This window comes from Pavona decussata, unplaced genomic scaffold (assembly GCF_977016875.1).
Source record: "Pavona decussata unplaced genomic scaffold, jaPavDecu1.1 SCAFFOLD_134, whole genome shotgun sequence".
Lineage (NCBI taxonomy): Eukaryota > Metazoa > Cnidaria > Anthozoa > Scleractinia > Agariciidae > Pavona > Pavona decussata.
This window is the reverse complement of record NW_028145547.1, coordinates 5,381,454-5,404,985: the sequence shown is the minus strand read 5'-3', so window position 1 is coordinate 5,404,985 and position 23,532 is coordinate 5,381,454. Positions and strand designations below refer to the sequence as shown.

Sequence of the window (23,532 nt, the reverse complement as noted above, 5' to 3'; positions counted from 1 at the left end):
TATACTGAATACTTCCAATCATTGGTCCCTTCAACTATATACTCCCTGCTAGAGGTAACTGCAACCTCGTCACCAGGTGCAGTGCTCTTGGCTTTCAAAGTAGTGGCAAAGAAAGCCCAGCCAATAGCAAGTCGCATGTCTTCAAAGATACTGTACTGACGGTTAAACTGTGTTTAACTGTCAGTTGTTTCAAATATTGTGAACTCAAAAGACGGAGGAAAAAAGGCACCAACATGGAGAAAGAGTTGCGTAGGTCTACCATCTTATTTTTTTTCCAAATAGAACTTAAATATGGCTGTTGCTTCTGATGCATGCAATGGAAATTACGACTTTAACAGGACAGGGTTTGGATGTCTGCAAACTCACCATTCAAACTTGTTTCAGTTACCGCAATCCCAGTCGTTTTTTAATTTATTTTTTTCGCACAGTCACATTTTGATGTTAAATTAATTGCCCTCTGGAATCAATTGAATTTTTCTCTTAATTCGCCCACCTTATGAGGGTTAAGCTTTCAGCACACAGTTGATCACAAATGTCATTTGAGAATTAATTTCAACTAACTTTCCTCATGCTAGCTTTGGCCCTGTTGTATGGTATAGACATTACACAAACAGACACGGGACTTTACAGTATTTGAATCCTTTAATGCAAACTTGCTTCCATGCACAAGTTTATAAACACCTTACAAGTTTCAATGTTGAGAATTTGTCCCAGTTTGCTTGCATACAATTCAGTTTAAGTTTAAAATATCTTTACCCATGCAGATGATTTATGTCTTACATGTAAGTGAGGCCAGTCTGCAATATCAGTGCATGGAATTTGTGTAAACTTCAATATTCAAAGACAAGTTGATACATATTTCCAACTTGGCCGTCCTTAACGAGAAATGCGATTAATGTACGATTGTTTCGCTGCACTAGAAAAGCCATCTGAAATTGATGAAAAAGTGTCCATTGGATTTTAAAGTGTTACACCAAAAATAGATAACTGATACTCCCTTGACAGAAGGTTTAAAAAATGCATTCTTTCATATGATTGCGCCTTGATCCATATAATCCAAGTCTGCTCACCAAGAAGAAGTTTCCATCTACAGCAGACCAGAGGTTGTACTGCATAGGGTGCATATAATAAATTTATTATAATGAGTAACATTGGATTTTGTAGGCCGAGTTATAAATATTTATTTACAAAATGTAAAAACTTACAGCCCAATAGATATTAATAGAATGCGGTTTTATGGCTGGTCTTGGATTTTAAAAACCAGGGCCGGATTGTTCAAAAGCCGATTAACGCTAATCCACGATTAGAAGTTAATCAAGGTTTTCATCTCGCTCCGTAAAGATGGTTTTAAAGGCTAATTTCGAGCTTAAGGTAAAGAAAAGTCAAAGTAAAAACTGAGGGCCAAAAATCTTTTGGAAGAATCTTTATTGTTTAGTAATTAAACTCGAATTAAAGTTCTCGTTAATCCAGGGTTAGCTTAATCGGGCTATGAACAACTGGGCCCAGGTCTCAAGTCTCTGAATATCATTTTGACACCTGCTTTCTGTAAAACAGAGTAGACTACTCTACTGTTTCTATTGTACTTAAGTTTACACTCCCCAACAGTTTCTCATCATAGCAGTGAACTCTTGGTCGCTCTCAAAGCCAAGGCTTACTCCTTCATAATAATCTTCAAATTCCTACGAGACAAAACAACAAACCCTCTATCAGACTAGAACCTCAAATTTCTTCTGTTTATAAATTTGACTAGTACATGACTACACTTCAGACCTTTGAAATCTACTTTATAGGATGAAACAAAACCTTGATAATTATTATTCCAGACCCAATGATACTGAATATTCACTTTCCATGCATGCACAAATTAATTTATTATTATTTTTTGGGAACATGGTAAACTTAGGTTGCGACAGACAAAAATCTTTACCATAAATGATTTGACTTTTGAGACAAGCTGGAAATAATTAAGAGGCTGCAACTGAATTGAATGTAACCATCTAAGAAATGATTGTTATCTTACTGCATAAGTCACTTGTCCCTTGTTCTCACAAAGTTCAAAGGAACTCAAAAATGACTCCTCAATTTCCCATTCTTTAGCCTCTCCTGTTGGAAGAAATGTAAAGATCCAAAATGTTATGTATTATTTTTTTTATACTACAAATTATGCAAGCCAAAAAATAAAGAAAATCTTTAACAAAATACGAGCTTAGAAAAAGTAACAAATCAATTGTAAGGAATAACCTGGGTTCTCATTGACACTTTCAAAATTTTGCAAGGTTCCATTAAGTTTCAGTGATTTAGCCTGCAAGCAAGCTCTCGGGCAGGCTATCAGTGATTGTGTGTTGCTAAAGTTGGTATTATATTACTGGAAGGGTTTTTATTTGATAATTATTCCTCACTGACACTGGAATCAATCCTGCAAAGATAAAGAAACTACGTACTATACTGTAAAGCCGCCGTTACATGTTGAAACTTTTAGCTGAAACTTGTTTGCAATGGCGCTGCGAAACGAGTTTCAGCAGGTATTGCAGTGTGTAACATGGTCGGTTTTGTGAAACTTTTTCAAACTTCTGTTGCGAGACAAGTTTCACGAAAAGTAGAACCGCTTTCTTCTTCTGCTACGGCTCGCAACGGTCGCAGTGGTGCAAAAACAAGAGTTTCACCATGTAACACCACTTCTTGAAACTGGTCCCGTTCGCTGTTGCACACAAGTTTCAGCTAAAAGTTTCAATTTGTAACAGCGGCTTAAGAAACTGATCAGGTTTTTGTAGAGTGAGCACTATTAAAATTGAAATTGATCAAGCTTCAAGTTAATCTTTACAATTTGTTGATCTTCATGGAAATGATTTCAGTGCACTTGTATTTAAACAATACTCTAGGGATAAGAATGGACTTTGATGCTTAATAAATCATCTTGATTTTTGTTTTTTTAATTATATTTTTTTAAAAGTACACTCTGCAGCACCATCTGTTATATTTATTTTCTTCTGTAGTTATTCAGTTCTTACCCGATACAACTTTAGGGTGCTTTTTGGTGCAGTAGAACTTTCTCATGTTATTCAAATTGACAGTACCACTTTTACTTGGATCAAGTTTACGGAAGACCTGTTGGAAACAACACATCTATTTCAAGCTGCAACAAATACATTATATTTCCCTAGTGTTATGTGACACTTTCTTCTAAAGTACGTACTACCTATTTTGAGATTTTGTTAATCTTACATGCATGTCTGGGTCAGGCCATTCTTGATAATTTATTAAAAGATATTCAATTAACCAGGCCCCATCATGCATGCTTTAAAAGTCTTTTCCCTACTTTATTGGTTGGTTGCAAAAAACACCTTCTAGTGGTACTATCATTAATTGCAGTACCACAGTTTCTTAGAAACTAACCTCCTTATCCAAATGAGTAATCACTATATAGTTGAGGAATGGTTTTAACTATTAATTATAAATTTCATATCTGACCTATGGCAACATCACAAAATGAGCAATAATTGTTAACAAACATTCAACAAATCTTTAAAAAAAAATATGGCAAGTTAAATTATGTTACATGTATACATGCATTTTGTCTGATTGCGGCATGAGCATATCCAGATTTGTGAAAATTTCTTGAAGAAAGTTTCACTAATCTTGAAATTTTTATTAGCTACATGAAGTCTCTTGATGAGCTTTTTAGTGGTCTTAGAGCAAACGTCGATTATAAATATTCTTTAAAAAAATTCATGGGATTGTTTATGAGGAATGATTTAAGGTAGTCATAACCAAGATATACTCCTAGCTGACACCATCATGTCTGATATTATTTGTAGATTATCAATATTTTCTAATAACACTTACTTTTCTAACCAGTGATTTCCTTAACTCATTCATTTCACCAATAAATCCCCTTGAAAACTCTCCATAGTCTAAAGAGCCATCACCATTCACATCTAACACACTCCACAAATGGTCAAAAGCCTGAAAACAAAAACAGCCATGCACACCATCTTTAATGTACATAAAATAATTTCTGACAGTCTACAGTTTTGCTGTTAGGACCACAGGCCAGTAATAGGTTATGATACCACTTGACAAATGCCCAGAACTACAAGACTAGTAAATACAAAATTAGTATATTGTACTGCTACTGACAGTTTACTGTCAATCCAGGTCATGCGTGAACAGTATTTCCAAGACAGAAATGAACATTCGAATTTCTCTTTGTAATGTCCGACGTGTGAATGGAATGTTGGACATTTCTCTGGAAATTGTTCCGAAAAAGACGCATTAACTGAAAAAAAAAAAATATTCAAAATACTTGGGAAACAATTGTTATTCCTGAAATATTCAATTCTGCAATGTACAGAAAAATTCATAGCTTTATACTGTCAATAAGCTAGGGAAATTTATACGGGAACTCTGAAATCTTGTTGGCGATTTTCAAAACTGACATGTAAATTTCAAAATTCCGTTCAAATTTCAAAAATATCGTTCACGCGTGACCTGGGTTGACTGTAATATGTTAGTGATGGGCAATCAGTTGAGATTTATTAATCAAACATATCAATGAGAATAATGCGCAGTACGTACATGTAATAATTTTTGTCTCAACTGAACAATCATTGATAGATTCATTATTATTTGAAAATTCTGTTGGAATTAACACTCGACCCATCATTACTGTATTTTACATGTTAACTTTCCCCATACTTTTAAGGCCTTGTTTTATATAATTACTTGGGCGGAGCGCCAAGTTATAAAATAGGATTTCTTCGTCTACGCCAAAACGCAGTGATCTACTGCGCGTGCGCTACATGTTGGCCGAGTCTGCGAGTCTGCATGTATTCATCACAAGCCGCCATTACGGGACAAAAAACAAGGACGTAAAATCAACACTACGAATATCGTATTCTTAAAAGAAAACAGCTAGTATGTGTGTTGTCTGCTAACTCCTTCCATTGAACGAAACTAAGGGGCAACTTTCCTTTCAGGACGGATATTTTCCAAAAGTTCGACTTCAATACCTCAGACGCTCTTTTGGCTCTTCTCGATAAATCCCCATTCGGTGTCAAACGTAATCGATAAGATCAGGCCGTAAACACTGAATTTACATACAGCCGAGCAAAAAAATTTTCATTTCTCTGGCCGCAATATAAAAAAGAAAACGTTCAATTAACTTTAAAGATTCAAGACCATTCCGTGGGTGAAAGGCTTAGGGTAAAGTAGGAAACTAAAACTAAAGCTTCGAAAATAAATTTCATTCGGGGTCCAGTGTGAGCGATAAGATCTATTCACCAGAATAAATGTAAACACTGAAAGTTTGCTAATGCACAGTGACAATCAACGCTTGACGAATTAATTTCTTTATTTACGTTCACTTGGATAAAACCAAAATGTGATCCTCACGGGAAAACAGGGAAAAAGGTGAACGCACGGGCACGCCAAATTGACACGCTAAACGTAGAATCTGAAAAAAAAATCTTTCCTTCGGAGTCGAGTGTTAGCGATAAGATCGATTCATTGGAACAAGCGTAAACGCCGGAAATTTGCATATTCATACCAACAACAACTGAGTACCGCAACGCTAAACGCATTTTTATTTTTACGTTGGATAAAGCCAAAATAGCAACTTTAGCACCCGGGCTTTAGCAAAACTGAAAGTTACAAAACGTTGAAAGAAGCCGTCGTTTGGATGCAGAAAGGAATTGCCACGCTGAAAACACCGGGAAGAAATCGGTCACGTGCTAGGCAACCAAAATCGTTCACGTGTATCAAGTTTCATCCGGCGACGCGGCATTCAGAAAGAAAATATTTTCGGTGGTTCTTGGAAGGAAAACTGGACGGTCTCTGCTTGTTATTCAATCGCCACGGGAGCTGCAGTGTCTTTCCACTTTATAAACCCAGCTCTTTCATTTAAAGCCCTTTTAAATCCTGGAAACACTCTCTTTTGTGTCATGATATTTTGTCCATTGGCAATCACGCAAAACCACTAAAAGAATGAACGTACACTTCGACCTTTGCGTTACTTTCCAGTGCGAGTGAAGTTTATTTTCTTTTTTGCGTGTTTAATAAACAAATAACTGTAGACATAATTTGAAATAGTTCATTCTTTGGTCACTCACAGAGCGCTTTGATTTTGTCATTAAAGTTCTGTCCTATTCCAGTGATCATGAAATAGATTCGTTGAGTTAACTTTCTGTAAATCGGATGTTCTGTGAGGTTTGTGTTATCCGCACGCGTCCCATATAGAACGCATGTCTTTTTGCACGCGTGTCATATTGCACGTTCTGCGTGACATTTTGGAAGCTGGAACATCTCTCACAGAAAGCCCAGAAAAAAAGGGTTCAGGGTGGAAAGGTATTCGCACAAATACCCCTCTGTCGCCAAAATTCATCATTACCACTGGAACTGCAAATACTCCTTTGTCGCTAAAATCCATCATTATCTTAGATGCACCTCATGGTTACAAAATCCGACGTGTTTAGTATTAAAGAGAGTAATGTTTTATTTTGTTTGCGTGACATTTTCGGTCGAACTACATCACGTTTATCGCAAATATGATGCCTTAGACTCTCAGCGAATCTTTTATCGTTCACCTGTCACCAAAGACTGAACTTACGTGCATGCTGAGATACTCCTAATACAACGGCGCCCAAGTAAACGCTCCCACAGCGTCTTGTTTTGAGATAACTGAGGATCACATTTATTTACTTCTTTTAATTTTGAGCCTCCAAAAAGAATACATTGTATGCAACGATACTACACTCATTTTCCACAGCTAATACGCATCACACGTATTAAACCATTGTTGCATCACTCAGGGTTTCTGGAAGTTCTAAATATTTATTATTAACATTCCCTAACAACCTGCCAGTATCCAAGGATCTACGTGTAAGGAAAACTTCAACAGGCTCATTAATAATCCCAGCTGGCACTTTTAGACTGTACACATTTAAAGTACTTAAGCCTTTTAAGTATTTGTGTTCTGTTGAAATTTTGGCCGGTGATGAAATCTCTTTCAGATGTTGAAATTTGCTGGTAGCCAACTCTTAGTGACATTTCTGGTGGAAGTCTTATCAAAGGACACAAAACAAGGACCTGTCATGATATGACAGCCAGGGACTAGATTTTGAACTACCAACCATGAAGTTCTGTATGTAGCATTGCTACTTTCACCAAGCAATTTAAGTATACATCTCCTAAGAATTTAAAGAAGAAAATCTATGATAACCTTCTCTGGTATGCTAATGTGATATGTGTCCAAGGCCTTCTGTAATTCATGTCTGTCTAGGAGCCCGTCACCTGACTGGTCTATCCTTCTGAAATGCTGACCAAGACCCATCATGGTTTTAACTGCTCTCTTTTGAAGCTGTTTCCGGACCATGTCTAGCGATAATAAAATATATATTAATATTATATTTAATAAATAAATATAATTTCATTTTTAAAAGTAACTACATGTATTATAATAATAATAATTTATTATACTAAACTTTTTTAAAAGTAACATTTATCTTATTATCACTGAAAGCTCACTTTATATCATGCATGTAAAAATTAAGCATTATGATGGCTAATCTGAGGTAACTGCAGCAGTCAAATTGTAAACTTAAAGTCCTGTGTAAGCAGACAGAAGGCAAACAAATGAGCAAGTACATGTACTCAGGCTAAGTGAGTAATGAATGGCAGTGCATAATGACATTTCTAAGCCTCAAACTCTCCTGAAGGAAATATTGGATGTAGTACACTTTCTGTGACAAAATTAAACAAATTTCTTAAACTTTTAATGGCATTTTAACAAAAGTTAATTCAATTACATGATGCAAAATAATTTTATACATACAGCTGTAGTCAATTGGTGCCCAATATCACTCAATTGCTATCAATTTGTATAAGCATAATAAAGCCATTAATCTTAAACGTAACTCTTCAGTCTGTTATGAATGACATACTTTGCACATTTTCCAAGACTTCTTTTTCCTGTAATTCTTCATCAGAGAGTGGATGATCCAGTTTTGTTATTACTGAACGTTTATCACCAAGAGATTGGCAGCTCTCAAACCTGTACAAGAATAATTATCACATGTAAGGTCTGCATAGTTTTACATGTAATTATTAACTCCTTCATTAATGAGTGCTTAGTTGCTAAACAAAATAAAATGACAACTATAACATTTTTATTAACACATAAAATAAATTGAAATTCCCATCCTTGACCAAAGACAAATTCCTTGTCATGATCAACTTGAGCTGAATTCCCTCATTTTGTTTGAGTGGTGCTCATGATGTAAACTACATGCATATAGATTCCTAATCATTCAGCAAATTCCCAATTTGTTTGGAGTTAAGTCTATCCATCCACAACCCCTTCCAAGATTGATGGCATCACTCACAGCTGTGTCTCCCTGGCTTGTTCATCAACTTCACAAATCCTGAACACTACCACAGGTTGGGTGCTTACACTCTGGGGAAGGGATGTCTGTGTAGCTGTCACAAATGATAAATTACCACCCTGGAAATACACACGTGTGTTAAAAAATAAATAAATAAATAAATAAATAAAATAATAATAATAATGGTTAAGGGGGAAAGTAAAAGAAAGTCTATAAGCTGAATTGATCAAACAGATAACAATCAGTAGCAATCAAGACAGCTGTCGAAAATCAATCCTGATTTCACTGAAGCTACTCCAAAAGTTTCCTTTCAGCAAACCATCATAGATGATGATGATCATAATAATAATAATAATAATAATAATAATAATAATAATAATAATAATAATAATAATAATAATAATAATAATAATAACAATAATAATAAAAGTGCACTGTAGTAGAACATTATGATCACACTGATAAATAAATAAATTACTGGAAAGTTTGCAGAGTCACAGCTTCCAAATATTGGTAATTAAAAGTTATCTATAAAAGTAATTGCCAGCAAAGTAGGGGCAAAAGTTAATGGTTATTATTATTAATAGATTCATGGTTATTATTGTACAACTTAGAACTTTATGGTTTATAAAAGTAAATACAACTGGTCTGTTGCATGTGAATATGTGTGGATTTCGTTGGCTCAATTATCATTCATTTAACTATTGTGTTCTTCATGAAAATTATATCCACACCCCTCACACAAAATGTTTTTTCTTTTTAAATTGGACCCCATCCCTCTTTGGATTTTAACACCTCTCCCACCCCAAGGAATTTCCAATAACCTTCATAGGGAGGCATGGGCATTTCCTGGAACCAAACACTTTGCTAACAGAAAATGATACATATGCTGTCCTTGGAAAGCAAAATAATAGTCAATCAAAAAAAATCACTGTTTCCAAATTGAATAAAAAAACATAAATTAAAATAAAATAAAACATTCAGATTACTTGTCCACAACATTAATATATTTTTGATTAGAAGTTAGTTTTACATTGTTAATAACTATTTGCCCAGAAAAAAACAGGCCTGCTTAATATCCATTGAAAACCATAAAATCACCAGCCTCATTACTGCCAAAGCTTACCACCAAGATTTCAGCAAGAAAATGAATAATTTTGCATCCAAGGTGCACGTTTCTTGAAAACATTTTGAAAAATCAAGTGAATTTTAAATAATTGTTCCAAAAATTGGAATTCTGAAGGACACCTGGATGCCCTTCTGGTTTGAAGCCTTGCTTACCACATAAATATCTAACAGTGTATATGGCTGCCCCTTTTTCCTTCCCTGAACATGGCTATAGCACCCACGCTGAATAAATGGAAGTGCTGATGATCTAGGAGAAAGAAAATCCTTTAGTGAAGGACTCACACGTGGCATACCATTAAAGTCAGAAATAACTAACTTGTTGGTGTGCAGGCCATGGGTTTATATTCATTCAAAGCACTTTTAAGCACTTACATGTATTTTCATTGAGGGATTGTCTTAAGAGCTATTTTTGGATAAAGAGATTTTATATTTCAAAATACTGTCAACTCCCTTTATTGCAGACACCCTCGGGACTGTACTCTGCGAGTTTGTGTCCTAATAATAGCACGAGTCCGTAATAGCAGGAATATATTTCTGTCAAATATCTGTAAATTGTTTTTGCCAGGGTTTTACATGTAGCTGCTGCCCATATTGTTGGGGTGTCCATAATAGCAAGGTGTCCGCAAGGCAAGAGTTGACTGTACTGTACATGTTAAGTTGAGCTTGACAGCTAACTCCAACTGCAACATTTTGTGGACTTACATGCAAATTAAGGATGGCATAATTTTATTGGAAGGATGTTTGTATCTGAGATGTAGGGTTTCTGAGGCAGGGGTTTCATTAAGATTTGGAATGTTCCAGGTAGGGAAGAGATTAGTGCACCCAGACAAGAAAGTGAACTTGGATATCTTATTTGCTGAAAAAGTAAGGGGGCCAAGGTGACTTTTAGCCTTGGGGATACATGTAGATTCATGATGTCTCAATTTATTAATTAAAAAATACTACACAATTATATAAAGTTAACAAAACTTTACACCAACAGGCATGATAATATCCTGCTTATTTCTTTTAAAAAAATAGCAACAGAAAAAACAGTGTTCTTTGGTAATTTAATGTTTTCATTCATTGAGTTATACAGAAAGTCGAGAACTTTTGGAAAAGTGAAGACAGTTACCGATTGGAAATAATTCTAGTCATCTTTCTATAGTCGATTGCTCTCCCAAACATTCACTTGCAACAATTCAAAATACCAAATTGAAAGGACATTAAGTTCACAAAGACAAATTGAACTGAAAAAGAAGCCATTGTTTGGGCCACACACAAACTAAACATCTGAAAAAAGTTGTAATTTTTTAATAGCTGATTACTCACTGGCAATTTTGCTACTAATGACATATTACAAGTAGATATCTGGCAAAAACAGCCAGACAGCCTAACTTAAAAGATAAGGTCACCGTTATAGTCTGAGAAACTGAAAAAAAAATTATGCAAACAAAATTACTTGAAATTGGTGGCCATTTCCAGAAAGGGTTCATTTATAGTAAGGCTTCATATTGAACAAGTCAAGGTTTACATGTGCTCAATCGGTCATTTTTTGATCTTTTGATTCACACCTTTGGAATTTCTAAGTTTGTCCCTGTAGTGAATTGTAACAATATTCCATTTTGTTCGATCAAAACCATTACTGATTAGCAGCAAGTCTAAATACAAACCTGGTCCCAAACTGGTGAAATTCATAAAGCGTAAGTGTGTTGTCTGCTGAAAAGAAGAATCCATTCAGTTCTCTGTGAGCATCACGGCCATTCTTGGTAACAATTCTTGCACCAAAGCGTACTCTCTTGGAAAGGGCATTGACTGTGTTTGGACCTTTGGAAGGACTTCTGCATGAAAGCACCAAACAAGGGATCATAATTATTTTGAAGACTTTGGTGAAAATAAAATAAATTACAAATTTATAAATAAAATACTTAATGAGATATTCATTTAGTTTCTATTAAGTAACAGACATATGAGTCCCCATAATAAGACCCTACTAAGCTTTGTACCATTAGTAAAACTGACTATTAATAAATATATTATTTTAAATAACATACAATGCATTTAAATTTGGTGCCCGTGATGTCTGATTTGTGTACTCAAAACTCGCTACAGTATTTAATAAAATCATTTTACAGATCAGGCTTTTCTACCTTGTGTTATAAAATTCCATTTGCTTTCGTTCTCTGGGTCCTAAATCAGCAGGAATGGTGCTGACATTTTTTTGTGGATCAGAAACTGCTGCCCTAAGCAAACAAAAAACAATTTGTAATTAATTAATAAATTTTTTCAATTAACAAAAAAATACATATATGTACGACAAGTAAAAAAACCTGTACTATTGAACAAATTGATATTAAAAATGAAATAAAAAAAAAAAAACAGGAAGGAGTACTTATATTTATAATAAGCACTTCACTTTTAGTTTATACACCATTTTGAGATTCAGTTCTTGAACAGTAGCAAAAAACTCTTATCATAATTTTCCCTTCAGTATCATGTAGACTATCAAATAATACAATGTACCCAAATTATGTACATGTATATAAGCCACACAGTCAATCTGTTTGTTGGCAAAAACATGAAATATTGTGCTGGTTGACCATGATTGTCTGCAATAAAGCTTTCCCTAGTGAAAACCTTACAGTAAGTATATCTTTGAAGATGTCCATGTTAAAACATCCTTTTAAGGATCTTGTCACTTAAAGGATCTTGCACAAACTTGCAAAAATCCTTGAAGTTCCTAGTACACAGATCTTGAAGGATCTCGCTCAATGACCCTTGAGGATTTGATCCTGTAGAATCCTGCATGGGATCCTTTGAGAGTCTTGTAAGATTTTACAGGATCCTCATAAGAACCTTAAAATATTATAATGCCAGTTAAGATTATGTGAGATTGCAATGGATACTGTGAAAGCATTTTAATTACCACAGACACCTCTGAAATTGGACCAATGTTTTTTTTCTTCTTGCACTTCTAGAGAATCAGTACTGTTTTAAACATTTGTATGCATTGAGCACACTGTGTACTGTACCTGGAAAGCTGATCCACAAGAATTGTTTCAACAATCAAATCCTTCTTCTTCTCAGAATGCAAAATTTCCTACGTAGAAAGATATTAAAAAAATCAACATTACCAGAAGCTTGAAAGGATAATTATAAAAATTAGAGTTATAGTGGCCGAATACAGTTTTTTAGTGTACAGGTGTTAGAAGACGTTATTTGGAAACTATGTATTTCTGGACGCCCAAAATTGATATGGTATAAGACCAACTAAGAAGGAATGTATTTTCGTACGTCTTGTTGAGATAAGTACCGTTTCCATGGCAACGCAGCGAACTATTAAACGTCCATAAATAGTAGGTTTCCTTTATTTTTAGAAAATGTACTCATTAGATTTTTTCAATTTTCTGTATCCAGAAAAACTCACAAAATACTGACACAGTTGCACTACTTTCATGTAATTTTAACAGAGAGATCTCCTGTAAATGGATTTTGCATCTTAATGTTTTGTGAAGATACCCTCTGTTAGATTTAAGTTTCTCTTTGTAGGCGAGTTACGCTTTTAGGGAACTACTTTCATGCCAAATGTCACGAAATTCTAATGAGCGGTTCCTTAGAAAACAGTTCATTTCCACGAAAACAACCAGTCACAATTTTTTGGTCAAATGCGCATGCGTGGCTTTAATTGGGTTTCATGGCAAAGATGAAAAGCATGCAAAAGGTCTTGGTGAATGACGTTTTTGCTCGGAAAGAAAAGAAAAAGAGTCCAGGAATGAGAAACTTAGTTATTTAGGATCAAAACTTAACTTTATTATCCATTTGATGTGAAATTGAGGGATCACTTTATTGACCGCCGTATTAATGCGTACCACAACCCTAGCACGCGCTTAATAGCATCACTAACAGAATCTGTAAAGCGCGCGCAAACTGTGTTCGGCCACCTTAAGTAACCACTTGCGCATGGTACTAATAAAACTTTTTTCTTTGTCAATTCATTATTGTGTTCCAGAAAAGATGTACTCACTTCCAAGGAAGGTAATTGGAAATTCCAAGAGGAGGTGGGGGGAGGGTTTTAAAGGCTAAAATATCTTAAGGAAAGCATGAATTAAGCTAAAACAGGGTAATTTCCATAAGGAAAATTTTGCGCTTGATGTAGGGGGGGGGGGGGGGGGGAATCTTCTGCAAGAAGGAAGGAATGGATATTTTTTGGAACAATGCATACTGGGCAACTGCTAGCTTTCATGGCATTTTGCACTGCTGCTAATTTAAACTGCACCAACAGAATACAAGAGATTTAACCAATTATAGCCTGTAATGTTGTCTTGACCAAAAGAATACAAGTAGAGACTTCACCAATTAGAACTGACTTCATTGATTTCTAATGGTGAGGGGTAAAGATCTACTGGTTGTAATAAATTCAAATAAGAAGCAGTCAGAGTAGGACGGCTTTACACCTGTACCTTAAATGATCACAAACAAAATGATCAATGCAATTTACTGTAGTGTGCTTTAAGATTACTAACAGTAACTAAACGTTAACTTTGCTTTCTTTTAGAATACCTCTTCTTGCCTTCTTTTAAACTGGGCCTGTTCTCTCTGAGTGGCTGGTTGTGTGCTCCATGGTCTGTCATATGGTTCACTGGACACAAGGAGGGCAGCATCAAAATAAATGATTAATAAGCTAATTAATTCAGCAAAACCATGCCAATTAGTATAAGTTAACAACTTATAAGCAAATTACAAACTTCAAATCCATTTATGATTAAGAAGTTAATTAAATCAACAACATTAAAAACCTACACATTTGCATTCTCAGGGTAATCATATGTATCCACCTATCAAAGGAAAAAACAAAAGTTCCTGGTTTATACTTTACACATTTACAGCCTACAAGTACAGAGCTATTCCAGACATTTTACAGTCATGTAGTCTCAAAGTTATACAATACTTGCATGGTGGAGGCGTGACAGTGTCTACAGTGGTTAGCAGATCAGACAACAGATCTGAAGGTTGGTAGTTCAAAGACAGTATAGTCTTTGCCATCATATTGAAAGCATTTTTAAATTAGTGTGTTCCAAAGCTGCAAGAGTAGGTTTACACTTAAGCTTGAATTCTTGGGAGGGTCTAAAAGAATGTGTGCATCAGGTTTATCAGGATTTCTATCACCCTTAAAGGAAGATTTCTGGCAGCCAGAGATATTCATTTGATGGAAATATTAATATCTAGAAACACTTGAAGAAGTTGGGAGAGCTCTTCCAAAGTTAGTCTAAAAAGGGGGGGGGAGACAGCTGACATTTCCGACTATTCCAAAGTCCAAATTCTACTCATGTTTTAATTTATAGGTGATAAGGTTGATAAAGTCACACAAAAGTCACAGATGGTGCACATCTTAACCCAGTTTCTGTAGCATGAAGAGACTGGTACATGCAGTGTTGCTACTCCCCTCTGGAAAACATGCTTGCCCATTGCAGTGTTTTCCCCAGCAGTATATCGCTGGTACCCATTTTAATATACACTTGGATGAAAAGAGACAATTTGAAACAAAATTTCTGAATGTTTAATTTTGAATTCATTAAGTCCTGTATCTCCCTTAAGAGTTTGCATCAGCTGACATTTTAACAATTCACACAAAAAAGCATATTTAATTCATACATGATGACATATTAATTTTATTATTAATTTATTAGCAACCTTGTGTGGTTTCTCTTCAAATTTAACTCCATGGTTCACATCCCTGTCACCAGGTTTTTGTGCCTGAAATGCCTGTAAAGGTTTTTAGTTAGTAACAAAAATGGTAAAATCGTGAATAAATTGACTGCCAAAATCATTACTAATAGCTGTTATAAAATACAAAATGTACATGTAAATATCTAAGAATGTTTTTAAGGTGACTCCATACAGTTATTTGGCGCACGACATCTGGGTACTAAAATGGCGCGAGCGCATGCAGTTTTCTAACTGATACATGAATTTTCATCATACTGGCGCACGAAACAAGGCCAGTTTTAGCCTGAAAAGTTAGGACATTTTAATGAGTTTTCCACCATGATTTTTTTTTAAATTTGGCTCAATGTAAGGATTTAGCTGGTATTTGTACTCCAAAAACTCTTAACTAAAGGAGAATTATACATTGGACAACTGCAATAAATGGCAAAAAAAATTGCAGAAATTGGCCAAATGTATACATGTACAGAATTTGTTTTGAGGAGTTTCTCTCTTCTTTACACAAAAAAGGCGCAAAATTTTACTGCACAAAATTACGACAAACTCGTTTTGAAACTAGCTAGGAGTGAAGGAATCAATAGATGTAATTCATCCGCTAGTTGCCATGGAAATGGGGTTTACCAGTTGTAACAGTCTTTTTAGCAAAGCATTAGGACTTAGGTACTTGAACAATGTTTGAACCCAGATATTTTCACAGGCTGAAAGAACCAGAACAGCAAGAAAAATATATATCATTACCAGCAAAAACTGAAGAAATGGTATGTACAGCCACCTGAAAATCATCATTGACTCATATTACGGCATTCATTAGTCAACTGTACCTGCTTGAGGTCATTATCTCCCTGTGACTTTTCTAGATCAAGGTGAGGCATGCCGTCTGGCTTTTTGTGAGACTGGGCAGCACGGCCTTGTTGAACCTATAAGACATGTGACACAACTTTGTTAACAACACAGAAAATAATAAAATTATTATCATTTTGTTCATTCAGTTTTCAAATAGGATTGCTGCATGTATTTTAATGAAGGTACAAGTGACATTACATGGATTTCCGGCACAAACAAAACCTTACAATACGTAATTGATGTTAGTTAACAACTCACGGGAATCATTTGAATCCTTCTGTTAGACTGAGTGACTGTATAATTTTGGCAGTGATTAATTAAAGTGATCATGATGTACATGTATGTAGTGCACATGTATATGTGCTTACCTGTAGATGTACATGTATGTTGTTGTTTAAAATGAAGTTTTGGACAAAATGATTTTGAACTAGTTAACTTCTATTTTTCTCAGGTATTTAATAACTAACTACAGTGTAACAACTGTAACTCACTTGCCATCCTCCTCCTTTTGGTTTTGCAGGACTGGAATGAAATCTTGAGCTGTGGAGTGGTGTTCCCCAGCTTTAAAAAATAACATATTATAAGTATCAGATAACCTCATGTATTTTAATTAATTCCAAGTGACTTGTTTTTAGGGGCCTTCAAGTAATGTTTAAAAAACGAGCAGCAGTGTTTTATCGGGTTTAAAAACACAAGGTGTATCTATACCGGATACAAAGATTCATGCACGTGACTGATTTTTGTTAACTTATAGGGTAATAGGATTATAAATTATTAAATAAATGAGTTTTTGAACTCAATTTACAAATCATACTTTATAATAATTTTTTTCTTTTATGGTCACATGTACATAAATTTATTGCCCTTGCTATCAAATTGTAGCAAGCAACCAACTATTCTTTTCTGATTAATAAAAATACAGACACTCTTCAATGAACTGACAAAGTTTTTCAAAAATTAACCAAATTCATGAAGATAAATTAAACATTATACCTGATAATACTGCTGTTAGAGTCAGGGGTATGGAGATGAGGACCACCAGTTGCCAATGGCTGTAGCAGCTATAATAAGAGCACACCGCATGGTCAGTCAGTCAGTAACAATTAGGGTACACTCCTTAGTCAAGAAACAGCTTTTATTTGTAACTTTTGTACAGTAATTACCAAAGCTGAGCAGTGTTGACACTACAGAACACTACTTTTCTTAATGGTAGACTTTGTCCCTGATTGATTAAAGCTTATTACATTAGTTGATTACTAGTTTAAATTGATTTAATTCACTGATTGATTGATTGATTGATTGATTGATTGATTGATTGGTGGACCAACTGGTTGGATGTCAGAAGGATGGATGGATGTAAATGGACATAATTTGATTGATTAGTTGTTTACTAACTAGTTTAAATTTATTTATTTAATTCTCTGATTGGTTGATTGATTGATTGATCCATTGATTGATTGGTGGGCCAACTGGATGGATGTCAGAAGGATGGATGGATGTAAATGGACATTACATGGATGCACAGATGGATTTAGCTACATGAATTTGATCTCTATCAGGCTGGTTTCCATTTTATATAACATTTTTAGTACCTTGTCAGTTCTACTCCCCAGTAATCTATTTCCAATGCTCATTAACAAGTGTTGTAAATAAACTAATTCAATTAAAATGGACACAGAGAATATGAGTAAACTGTCTTACTAAAGAACAGCAAACACATTCATGGCACCGCAGACACCATTCAAGTAATCCACTGGCCCACTTACCATTTCTTATAAAACAATGGCTCTTTCTTCACAGTACACATGTACATGTATATTGAACTTTACAATATAGCTAATATTTTGAATTCACATAAAAAATACCTGATTATTGTCATCTGTAAGGCAGCCCAGATCTAGCTGTGGTACTCTAAAGTTAATCACAAATACATATAAGGAGGCATAATTAAGGCATGGTTAAGTTAGCAAATTGGTTTAACTTTGGGATTTATAGGATTCCAAAGAGGTAATAATTAAAAAGAATCTTTGAAAGATTATTTTAATAAAATTTGATAAATTATACAAGGTACAATAACAAACTACATGATTGTACATAGTATAAACTTAAATTCCTAATAATTATTGAAAATTAATTTTTAATACCACAAACTGCTTAATTTTTGCCTGCTGCAGACATTTTTTCACACATTCAAGTTCATAATAGATATACATTTTTCATTCATTGACAAAGGCATACTCAGAAAAAAGGGAAAATCCTAGCCTTAGAGCCCACAAGTCTCCTTTAATTGCATGTAGCCCTGTAGCTCAATAGTAGTCAAAGAGTAATAATCTGAAGTTCATAAGGTTCTTGAGACTCCTGTTGGGAGAACCAGTGTTCCAGATAAGAGAGGGGTCTCACATCAAAAACCTGAGAAGCCTGGCTTCCTGACCCGACAAAATGAATAGCAAACTTAAGAAGATTTAGAGAGAACCAGAGCTATTGAGCTATTCTTCATTGACTCTCTGATTTTGAAAGTTATCTGGAACACTGGAGAACTCAGATTTTATTTTTCCAAGTATGCCTGTGTCACTTCAGGACTGAATAAAACAATCTACTATCTATTCACCAGGCTTAAAATATAACATCACATTTCTTTCACATTCAAGTTCATTGCATAATTTGTCTGCCCTTTTTTACCAATCCAGTACAAACATAGCTTTAGAGTGTTTTCACATTACGTCACAGCGGCCATGTTGGTGTACCAAAACAAAGAAATGGCGGCCTTGTTGGTGTCCCAAACTAAACCTTTGGGAATTGAACTGTATTTTTATGCAAATACTTTCTTTTGTTTCAGTAAACCAATATGGCCGGTAGTCATGTGAATGAAAACGCTCTATACGTTTGTGTACAACATCAAAGTATTTGTGGTCAAGTATCTACAAAGGGTTTTGAAACTGAGCACAAACATTTATTTTACACTGTAATCATTTTGGGTAATGATGGAATCAAGTCATTATTGACAAATTATACATGTAAGTGCATGGGAAATGTATTTTCAAATGAGTAATTTTACATGTACATGTAAATAGTACAAATTAAAGTTAATTTTGCTATCTTTTATTAACAATTTTGGTACAAACCCTTGGGGTGCTTTTCTTCCTCCCATGCGACTTCTTGAGAACACTTGTACTTCCATTGGCTGGTCAGCATAATTTGGATTCGACTGTAAAAAAAACGAAGCATCAGAAATTGACATTGACCTTCACTATTTTCATTTCAGAACAGGCACTTTGTTAAGAGTCAGTGTGCTGACTGACCTTGTAAACAGTGAAGTCATGATATACAGTCGACTCCCGATAACTTGAACCCTCACTAACTCGTACCTAGCGCTAACTCGAACCAATTTTCCTTTCCCTTCAGGTCATTTTCTATATAATTTTACCCTCGATAACTCGAACTCCTGATAACTCGAACCTTTTTCAATTTCCCATGAAGGTTCGAGTTATTGGGAGTTGACTGTATACATCAAAGAAATACATAATTGTGTACTGTAGGCATGTATTAGTTTGCCATAGAAAAACGCTATGAAAGAAATTCATAAATGGTGACTGAAAATGTTGTGAAATATATACAAGTTTTAGTAAAGGAAATATTTTTTCTAATTTTTGTTTTATTTTGCAGTTCCTGAAAAAATTCACACTCCCCCCAATGGAAGGATTTTTGTTTTTCACCTCCCTCTCCTCCCATGAAATTCAAGTTAAGCTTCATACTTTGCATCTAAAATTTTGGCTTTTAAGACCCCCCTTCCCACAGGAATCCCTGTTAACCTTCCATGGGGTGAGTATGGATTTTTCCTAGAACTATACATTTTGTTTTGGTAGGAGTGCCTGGGATATACCTGGTATGATATATTATTTCTATTTTTACAAGGAACATCTCACCTGAGCTAACGTCTTAGCTGCATCTAACTGAGACTTTGTGATAACAGATGCCTGGGTAAAATTAAGAATAAAAACGGTCAGCAAGAATTTCTCCACAGTAATACAATGTATATTCTAAAAGTTACAGTCAAGAGCAGATTAAACCAAATACAGCGAAAGGAGGCAGCTAATTAATAAGAATGCAATCAGTTGAAACGAAAGTAAAAGGGGTGTTGGCATGCATCAGATAAGAGAATTTAGTCATTTGTTATCCTGATAGGTGAGCATGTCATGAATTGAAGTAATGGGGGCAGCCCCGTACCATTCAACAATAGGTAATAAAACAATAAATTCTCTGCTGAGAACAATAGCAGCTACAGGATATAGGGACCAGTAAAAACAGAGGTCTGGAAGAGCTATGACTACTGAGTAATGGTGAACTTCTCCACCATTATTTAGATTTGGTAAGCAATATTCTATTTGAGTTTGGAATAAACGTTGCACATTAAAATGTTGTTCATGTCATTTGCTTGGTAGAGTACAGTAAACAGTATATCTGGTATATTTTTAAACATTTATCCTGTGAAATCACATGAAATAATTCCCTTAATACTTAGCCATGTGTGGCTATTGGTCAAGTTGGCTAAAATCCAATTAACACTAATCCAAGATTAAACGTTAACTGAGGTTTTCATCTCACTCATTAAAAATGATTTTAAAGGCTCATTTTAAGCTAATGGTAAAGAAAAGTCTGAGGAAAAACTAAGGGACAAAAATCTTTTGGACTAATCCTTACGGATAAGTAAATATACCCAAATCAAAGTTCACATTAATCCAGGATTAGCTTAATTGGGCTTTGAACAACTGGGCCCAAGTGATCTCTGCAAGATTAAGCACTTATTTATTAATTTTATTATGGAGCATTGTTTCATTATTCCACGTATTGATAAAAAAACTAGTTTTGTTGCAAAAAAGCTGGACATGGTCTTTATTTGTCACATTCTTCACCTTGACACATAAAATTATGTAAATCACAGATTATTATTTTTAACACATTGTGACACTTCCCAAATATGGCTACAGATGGTACATTGGATATTTGTTATCTGTAGTCAACAGTTATCCTGCAATAATTTATATGAAATATCGAGTGTTGGGGAGAAAAATCGCAAAACGAAGATCATCTCCAGCTTTTCTGCAATAAAACTGTGCTCTGTTATCAATGAGTAATAAAATAATTATCCTGCTCAAACTTGTGGGATATCCCCTGATTTTAGCCAACTCAGCCAACAACCTTGTTGGTTAGGCATCAGGCAATATTGAAAATAATTCTGCGCAGTTTTGCAGGATGATATTGTTAAATATCTGTTGTGCATATGACACAAAATATTGAATGGTGTTAGATGCATTGTATTTGTGTTTAATTGTTGAATAATAATGGTTGTTAAAATACTTGTTTAATATTGATCTTACATTAGAAACAGACCCAGCTGCCTTTTTAGGTGCATGCCCACTTGAAGGACGTGGAGCCTCAGGTGTAGTATGCAAAGAACTTGACGTCACAGATGCATTGTTGCCTTGGAAACCACTTGCAGGTTTTTGTTTAGGTTCATCCTGTCTGGGGGTATCAGTGATACCAAAAATGTGAGATTTTGTACTCCCTCCTCTACCGGCACTGTGTGGCCGTCCACGGTGACCACTTGGCGGTCTCTGGTGACGTGATGTCGATCTGCCAGTGACTGATAGGTCTGGTTGAGTGTTTTTCTGCCAGAAGCTCATTTTAAACACACCATACCTGCATAAAATAGCTGTGCAATGTAATTTAAATGTATCAGCTTAACTTCAAATTAATGAAAAGTAGAAAGTCTTTACGTTATTCCACAGCTGATAAAGGACAAGACCTTTGTCGCTCTTCTGTTCTGGGCTTAGAATTGATCACTTCACTCATAAACTGCCCCACGACAATAAGAAGCCATATCTGTCTGTCTTTAACAGCTTGAGGTCCAGACTTAACTCACGTAGATAAAAGTCCTCTTCACTTCGAAAGTACTTTGTCCCAACTTGAATAAGAAAATGTCATAAAGTGACCTCGAGTGAACGCCATTCAAATAATTTTGCTGCCATGTTGATCAAGTGTCAGTGACCTTCATAAGGTCCATTTCTCATAACTGAACATGCCAAAGAATTGATTCACATTCAGGGTTTCCGTTGGGGTTTCGCCTAAAAGTAAATAAACACCACTTCAACAAGGTCCCCGACAGAACCAAACTCGGTAAAATTTCACCCGAGAAACCAACCACAAACGTCTAAAGGGGGAAATGTAGCGACGCGGTCACCAAGGCATTCGAACAAGTACGTTATGTGCTATGCCTGAAGTGTCCCCATAGATCACAAATGACAATATGATGCTGGACCGATCTCCATAGAATGCTCTAAACGTAGGAATTTGGTCATCTTTTGTTTTTAACTGATCTACTCAAGGATACCCAATGGTTCACTGCGGTGGGAGGTCGCGGGTTTCGAGCGCCAGCCTGACTAGCCTCCGAGTAAAAGTGAGCTCCCTTCCTCCCTTTCACTTTTCTCGCTCCCCTTCCCCCTCCCCGATTGCGCCTGCTACGCAGGATACCGCCGGACCACAAATCCGGGCTGTGTTTAAAACATCTTATCTCAGTTCAGATTATTGCGTTGTATCTACTTATCATGTCATGAAAGCGTTGAGGCGGCGTAGTAAACAAATTCTGAAGACTTTCGAATTCTCGACTTACGAAAAGAAATTACTTACGCAGAACAAAATAGGCGAGACGTTCTCTGCACCTAACCAACTGTCCGGTTTCATCCAATTTCCAGACACCGAGAGTTAACCTGAGTATCAGGGCTTCGTAAAGTGAGGGGGTAGGGGGCATAAAGGGAAGGACGTGGACGTGGTATGCCACCATGTGTTCTTTATTACAATTATTATTACCATACAATAAAGAATTGAAAAATTGTCAAATACTTCTGAATTGTTCGTGGTTAGTCTGACGCGGCGTTTCGTCTCGGCCAAGAGACTCTTCAGAGACCTTTAGAATTTGTAGGCAAACTCGTATAAATTTCTAACTTGTATAAATTTCAACTCGTGTACGTGCGGTTGGGAATCCTTCTGCGATAGAGGGCCAGACTACTAACATCTTGAATTTGCGAACGGGACTTTGAGCGTGATGCTCAACGAGTTTGCCTAAAAATTCTCAGTAAAGGTCTCTGAAGAGTCTCTTGGCCGAGACATAGCGTTACGAAACGCCGCGTCAGACTAGCCACGAACAATTCACAAGTATTATTATGATTATGATTATGATTATTATTATTATTATTATTATTATTATTTATTTATTTATTTGTACTTATAAAAGTTTGGGGTGCAATAACCTGAGTACCAGGCCTTCCTAAGGTCCCCCCCCCCCCTTCAATTCAATTCAATTCAATTTTATTCACACTTCTTAGAACGAAATACAATATATTTTATAGTAAGAAAAAATTAAACATGCAGAGCAATTTATTGAATGATTTTACCTTCTACGGAAGAAGTGGGTTGAAAAGTGCGA

The 23,532-nt window shown here is 35.4% G+C and overlaps 1 protein-coding gene across 1 annotated transcript; it reads right to left on the bottom strand.

The window, feature by feature from the left end:
- Positions 1-314: 314 nt before the first annotated feature.
- Positions 315-22,264, bottom strand: LOC146467915 (calcyphosin-2-like). The gene is made up of 22 exons (XM_085125190.1): positions 21,856-22,264; positions 21,428-21,762; positions 19,976-20,026; positions 19,175-19,257; positions 17,918-17,963; positions 17,046-17,113; positions 16,544-16,613; positions 16,031-16,126; positions 15,177-15,248; positions 14,286-14,320; positions 14,046-14,124; positions 12,518-12,585; positions 11,636-11,728; positions 11,159-11,326; positions 9,660-9,753; positions 8,379-8,497; positions 7,938-8,047; positions 7,217-7,371; positions 3,844-3,963; positions 3,009-3,105; positions 2,021-2,103; positions 315-1,679 (listed from the first exon to the last, which is right to left on the bottom strand). Exons 2-22 carry the CDS (start codon positions 21,731-21,733, stop codon positions 1,590-1,592), a joined length of 2,103 nt encoding a protein of 700 aa, XP_084981316.1. The 5' UTR covers positions 21,734-21,762; positions 21,856-22,264; the 3' UTR covers positions 315-1,589.
- Positions 22,265-23,532: the final 1,268 nt, after the last annotated feature.